This window comes from Anomaloglossus baeobatrachus, chromosome 3, assembly GCF_048569485.1.
Source record: "Anomaloglossus baeobatrachus isolate aAnoBae1 chromosome 3, aAnoBae1.hap1, whole genome shotgun sequence".
Classification (NCBI taxonomy): Eukaryota; Metazoa; Chordata; class Amphibia; order Anura; family Aromobatidae; genus Anomaloglossus; species Anomaloglossus baeobatrachus.
In genome coordinates, this window is record NC_134355.1 from 683,519,896 (window position 1) to 683,527,341 (window position 7,446).

Here is a 7,446-nt window from a genome sequence, read left to right on the forward strand (position 1 = left end):
CCTGGACAGCCTTTGAAAGTTTCCACCCGTGCCGAGGCCATGCTTGTCCGAAGAGTCAAGGCTAACCCAAGGACAACAAGGAAGGAGCTCCGGGAAGATCTCATGGCAGTGGGGACATTGGTTTCAGTCAATACCATAAGTAACGTACTCCACCGCAATGGTCTCCGATCCAGACGAGCCCGTAAGGTACCTTTACTTTCAAAGCTTCATGTCAAGGCTCGTCTACAGTTTGCTCATGATCACTTGGAGGACTCTAAGACAGACTGGTTCAAGGTTCTCTGGTCTGATGAGACCAAGATCGAGATCTTTGATGCCAACCACACACATGACGTTTGGAGACTGGATGGCACTGCATACGACCCCAAGAATACCATCCCTACAGTCAAGCATGGTGGTGGCAGCATCATGCTGTGGGGCTGTTTCTCAGCCAAGGGGCCTGGCCATCTGGTCCGCATCCATGGGAAGATGGATAGCACGGCCTACCTGGAGATTTTGGCCAAGAACCTCCGCTTCTCCATCAAGGATCTTAAGATGGGTCGTCATTTCATCTTCCAACAAGACAACGACCCAAAGCACACAGCCAAGAAAACCAAGGCCTGGTTCAAGAGGGAAAAAAATCAAGGTGTTGCAGTGGCCTACTCAGTCTCCTGACCTTAACCCAATTGAAAACTTGTGGAAGGAGCTCAAGATTAAAGTCCACATGAGACACCCACAGAACCTAGATAACTTGGAGAAGATCTGCATGGAGGAGTGGGCCAAGATAACTCCAGAGACCTGTGCCGGCCTGATCAGGTCTTATAAAAGACGATTATTAGCTGTAATTGCAAACAAGGGTTATTCCACAAAATAAACCTAGGGGTTGAATAATAATTGACCCACACTTTTATGTTGAAAATTTATTAAAATTTAACTGAGCAACACAACTTGTTGGTTTGTAAGATTTATGCATCTGTTAATAAATCCTGCTCTTGTTTGAAGTTTGCAGGCTCTAACTTATTTGCATCTTATCAAACCTGCTGAATCTGCAGGGGGTTGAATACTACTTGTAGGCACTGTACATATATATGTAATACAGTGTATTAATCTATATATATATATATATATATGTATATATATAGATATTATCTACACATATATATAATATATATATATATATATATATATATATATATATATATATGTGTGTATAGATAATATCTATATACATATATATATATATATATATATATACCCAATATTATATATACAGAGTACATATCTATCTATATCTATCTATATAATTATGTACCGTATATATATATATATATATATATATATATATATATATATATGTATATATAGATATAGATATATATATGTGTAGATAATTTCTATGTATCTATATATATATATATATATATATATATATATATTATATATTTAGATCTATATATATTTTTATATATATACATATATATATATATATATATATATATATATATATATATATATATATATATATAATAAAAATAAAACTCGCATTGTGTGGGGTGGACAGTTATGTATACATTTCTAGATTCAAAAAGTTATTAATTTTTGTATTATCAAATATTAATGTGTGTAGTATCAAACTGCCTTCTTTGTAGCGTGTGAAGATTAAACAAAAATTATGTTATTAAGTTCTGATCCTGTAGTTTAAAATCAAGTAATTTACAATTGCGCTAAACCTGCAGGTCCAGAACCCCCAGTAACTTGAATATAGACTTGTGTGCTCTGACCTCCTGCTCTATTTGGTTTGATGTAAAATATAGTGATGAGCAAATACTAAAATAATCGGGTTCAGATTATTCATCTAGAATTTTTTGTAATATTTGTGTATTCATCACAAATAACTTATCTAATGATAGTCAATGGGAAACTCTAATAATTTTCCGGCGCACCCTCCCAGGATGTCTGGTGCGGCTGGCAAATTGCTTAAATGGATGGAAAAGTTGTGAAATCGAATGGGAGCACCACGGAGAAGATTTGTAGATGCAACACTGGGAACAATATTGCCAGAGTATTACGCCACTTTGACGTACGGTCCCCCGCATATTTGTGATGATCAGCGCAGGTAAAGTAGATAGCTGCATGAAAAAATGTCTGTAACTCTGTATCATGTAAATCTATGGCTGTGGATTGCACCTTTAACAATTGAAATAATGCATTACAGAGCCCTTATAACATTTTTTTTCACTCCCTATACACTAAAAAAAATGGCAATTGTAATGAAGAAAAATTCTCAAAAATACTCAGAAATATTGTTTGTACAAGTAACAAACTAACAATGACATGGTGGTACAGGTGGGAGAGGGCCCTGTCCTCATCACCATACAGTCTACAGGATAATGGGGAAGAAACAATAGATTGGGAGGTTGCAGCAGCTACGGTGGTGGTGAGGTGGCAGCACCGGTTGTAGTGAGGTGGCAGCAGCTCTGGTGGTGATGAGGTGGTGGCAGTTCCCGTAAGGTGGCAGCGGGGTTATTGCAGGCTGTAGCTTTCTTGAAGAGATGCATTTTAAAATTCTGAATGTGGTGGATATAATCAGACATATTGGGACACAGAATTCCAGAGGATGGTGGATACTCAGGAGGCATCTTGGAGGTGATTTGAGGAGGAACGTATGAGTGTGGAGGAGAGAATGAGGACTTGGGATGACCAGAGATTACATGAGGGAAGATATTGAGAGATTAGTTCAGAGATATTCGACTGAGAAAGATTATTGATGGCTGTCTAGGTCAATTCTTTGGATTAATTGCGGAGTTGGGAGTCAGTGAAGGGATTTTTCGATGGAATAAGAGGAGAAGGAGCAAGGAGAAAGGTGGACTAGTCAAGCAGTAGAATTAAGGATGGACTGTAGAGGTGTGAAACTATTTTTTTAAAATTAACTATTATTTGGAAGATTATAGACTTAAATTTATTGTTTAAGGCATTTTAAGGCTATGTCTGCACGCTGTACCTTTGTGGTCACCACAAAAACACAGCATGGGGCTCAAGAATGCATTAAAAAAACTCATGCGTTTCATTTTTGTCCAATGCGTTTTTGATGGGAAATGTTTTCCTAGAAGGGCTCAAAAACGCTGGCAAAAATGCAGAAATAATTGACATGCTGCATGTTTGTGGTTGCCACAAAATGCAGCCAAAATAAGCTGCAACGTGGGGACAGAAAAACTGAAATCTCATAGACTTTGCTGTGGAAGGAAATGCTTGCAATTTGGTGACCCAAACTGCACCCAAAAAATGGCAAAAAATGCAGTGTGTGCATGAGGATTAATTCTGACAAAAAAAAAATTTAAATAAGAGTTTTGGAAAAAAAAATATATATTTTTAAGTATGAATTATAATATAAAAGTAAATTTTAAAGCAAAAAAATCCAAAAGAACAAAAGCAAAGAAAATATATCACAAGTGGCTGGTGGTGCTCGGTAATCTTTTCTTGACCAGTTTAATCAATGCTATGATTTTTTACTATTGCACAATCCTTGCAATGATAAAACAGCCTCAATGCTGATCTCTTAAGCCTCATGTTACCTATGATTAGCGCTATTGAGTGAAAAGTAGGATATGCAATGACAAATAGAAACAGTACCTCATTGTTACAAATTTCATAGAAGTCAAAATAAGATAGTATGGAAACAATTAAGTTAAAAACAGTCAAGACCTCCAGTACGATAATGGAGCGAATAGCTAAGTGGTGGGCCGTCATGCTGGGGGTCGTGTAACCTCCGCTATTTCTCTTGATATGATTAACATGAACAAAAATAGTTTGAATTAAGAAAAATGCTGAAAAACTAACAGTTATGAATGGTAGAAAGTGGCCAAAGAAATATGAGGGTATTGCAAATTTTAGATATTTCTCCACACTTTGGTTATTTTCCATGTTGCTTTGAGGAATCATTATATCGAGCGTATTACTAAAATTATATGAAAATACAAATCCAGACAGAAAAGATATGATCACCGAGGACAGAATCATGTACAGTACCAGTTCTGAAATCCTTATCTTGATACAAATAAGAAATGCGTTATTAAAGATGGTGATCTTCACGTAGTAGAGAAAACAAAGCCACATGGTGAACCAGAGACCGGAGAAGTCAAGAAACAAGCAAACAGTATTAAGCATCCAATTAAGGACCTCAATATGATAAACATTTAGGCTGAAGAAACGATTGATGATATTAAAGATGCAAAACCACATGGAGAAGAAACGAGAGAGTCCCAGGCACAAGAATAATTTATCAAATGGCTTCATCTTTCTACAATCCCACCAGTCCGTCAGCTTGGTCGCTGTGATAAATCCATTTACCAGCAAGCCCAAAAAGATCTCGATCAAAGCTATGGAGTCGATGATGACCATGTTTTGCCAGGACATCATGAAACTGGGTATTCTTCTCTGCTCCTCACTTGGAAGAAAGACTGGAATAAATTTGTCCGACACTTTTTATGTGATATTTTGGACTAAGCAACTTTGCTTCTCCAGTAAACACAATTTTTCAGAATGATGCAAATCGAAACCTGGTAACAGCAGGATTTAGAAGACTCATCCACGCTACATGCATATTTCTAAGAAGAGTGCTGATAAATTAGGAAGTTCATTTGGTTAGTGATGAATAATAGGTCAATGCAAATACGAACACATATGTTTCCACGTCAGTATTAACTCATCCTTTTATACGTTTGATACAGAAAAGGCTGAGTCACATCCTAAAACTTTACAGCTCTGATAATGTAGATGTGGTGAAACCAGGGACCATATGTGAAAGATTTGAAATGTCTTTAAAAATTTAAAAAATTTAAACCATATTCAAAAAGTTGTAAAAATAGGATAATATTCAATACAATCTATATATATAATTGCCTTATTCTGTCTGTCTGTCTGTCTGTCTGTCTTGCTCCAAAATTGTGTCCTTACGGTGACACAAAGCTGATTGGCCGCTGGGCTCGCCATGGCCCCGCCCCCCGCACGGATTGGCCGCTCGCCTTGCCTCGGCTCCGCCCCCCCACGGATTGGTCGCTCGCCTCGGCCTGGCCCCGCCCTTCGCATGGATTGCCCGCTCGCCTCGGCCCTCCGCACGCATCGCCAGACATAACCTTGCGCTGCTGGGATCGTGACGGAGCCGGTGAACGCTGGTAACCATTATACACATCGGGTAACTAAGGTCCCTTGGTTACCCGATGTGTATCATAGTTACCAGTGTACACCAGCTCCGTCACGATCCCAGCAGCGCCAAACATAACCTTGCGATGCTGGGATCGTGACGGAGCTGGTGAACGCTGGTAACCATTATACACATTGGGTAACTAAGGTCCCTTGGTTACCCGATGTGTATCATAGTTACCAGTGTACACCGGCTCCGTCATGATCCCAGCAGCGCCAGACATAACCTTGCGATGCTGGGATCGTGACGGAGCCGGTGAATGCTGGTAACCATTATACACATCGGGTAACTAAGGTCCCTTGGTTACCCGATGTGTATCATAGTTACCAGTGTACACCGGCTCCGTCACGATCCCAGCAGCGCCAGACATAACCTTGCGATGCTGGGATCGTGACGGAGCTGGTGAACGCTGGTAACCATTATACACATCGGGTAACTAAGGTCCCTTAGTTACCCGATGTGTATCATAGTTACCAGCGTACACCGGATCCCGGTACACATGTGCAGGGAGCCGGCATTATACTCCTCTCCCCCCAGGACTACTCCTCCTATTATAGTCCTCCTATTATACTCCTCTCTGAGTATAATAGGAGAACTATTATAGCATGGGGGATGGAGCACGATGGGGGTGCGCAGCATGGGGGATGGAGCACGATGGGGAGTGCGCAGCATGGAGGATGGAGCACGATGGGGAGTGCGCAGCATGGGGGATAGAGCACAATGGGGAGTGCGCAGCATGGGGGATGGAGCACGATGGGGGGTGCACAGCATCGGGGATGGAGCACGATGGGGAGTGCACAGCATGGGGGATGGAGCACGATGGGGGGTGCGCAGCATCGGGGATGGAGCACGATGGGGAATGTGCAGCATAGGGGATGGAGCACGATGGGGGTTGGGCAGCATGGGGGATGGAGCACGATGGGGGGTGTGCAGCATGGGGGATGGAGCACGATGGGAGGTGCACACCTCCCCTCAACACACACACACACACACACAACACACCACACACACACTGGGAACCTCAAACACCGCCCTACATAGACACCCACACACACAGACAATGCCGCACACACACAACACCCAACACGCAAACACCGCGGCATACATAAATATACGCACATACCGCACAACACACACATTGAACAAAACATACCTCCCCCCAAAACACACCACACCCACACAAACCGCGCAACACACACACACAACGCGACAGACACACAGCGCTCCACAAACAACGCAGCACACGCAACACACATACAACACCGCTCTCACCCCCCGCCACACCCAGACAACACCCAGAACATGTACAGCGCCCTACACAAACACTTGGTAACTACACACAACAACATCTATATATATATATATATAACAAAAATCATACATGAACTACACAATACGTAAATTCTAGAATACCCGATGCATAGAATCGGGCCACCTTCTAGTATTTTATAATTGTTCAAAAAAAAAACTATTGACAATTAAAGGCTGCTTTACACGCAGCGACATCGCTAGCGATGTCGCTGGTGAAAGCACCCGCCCCCGTCGGTTGTGCGTCACCGGCAAATCGCTGCCCGTGGCGCACAACATCGCTAGGACTCATCACACGTACTTACCTGCCTAGCGACGTCTCTGTGGCCGGCGAACCCTTCCTTTCTAAGGGGGCAGTTCGTGCGGCGTCACAGCGAAGTCACACGGCAGCCGTCCAATAGAAGCGGAGGGGCGGAGAGCAGCCGAAAGAAAGTGACGCCCACCTCGTTGCCAGAGGGCGCAGTTAAGCTGTTGTTCCTCGTTCCTGGAGTGTCACACGTAGCGATGTGTGCTGCCTCAGGAACGACGAACACTCTGCGTCCTGCAACAGCAACGATATTTGGGATTAGAACGACGTGTCAACGATTAGGTGAGTAATTTTGATCGTTAGCGGTCGCTCATACGTTTCACATGCAACAACATCGCTAACGAGGCCGGATGTGCGTCACAAATTCCGTGACCCCAACAACATCTCGTTAGCAATGTCGTTGCGTGTAATGCCCCTTTTACATTCTTTCTGGTTTCCCCTTAACACAAGTCTAAATCCAGAAGGAGTTAAATGGAATCTATCACCTGGTTTATACCACCCCACCAGAGAGCTGCATAATATAAGGGCAGTGACTTTAATTCCAACTATATATGACTTACTAAGTTGCTCGCTATAGTTTTAATGAAATCGATGTTTTATCCACTGCAGTTCTACCAGCTCTCTGAATACTGAGCTCTTTACAACCACACCTATA

At 42.1% G+C, this 7,446-nt stretch overlaps 1 protein-coding gene across 1 annotated transcript; it reads right to left on the reverse strand.

Annotated features, from left to right (window-relative positions):
- Positions 1 to 3,462: 3,462 nt before the first annotated feature.
- Positions 3,463 to 4,374, reverse strand: LOC142297421 (taste receptor type 2 member 40-like). Its single transcript, XM_075341649.1, has one exon. It carries the CDS (start codon positions 4,372 to 4,374, stop codon positions 3,463 to 3,465), a length of 912 nt encoding a protein of 303 aa, XP_075197764.1.
- Positions 4,375 to 7,446: the final 3,072 nt, after the last annotated feature.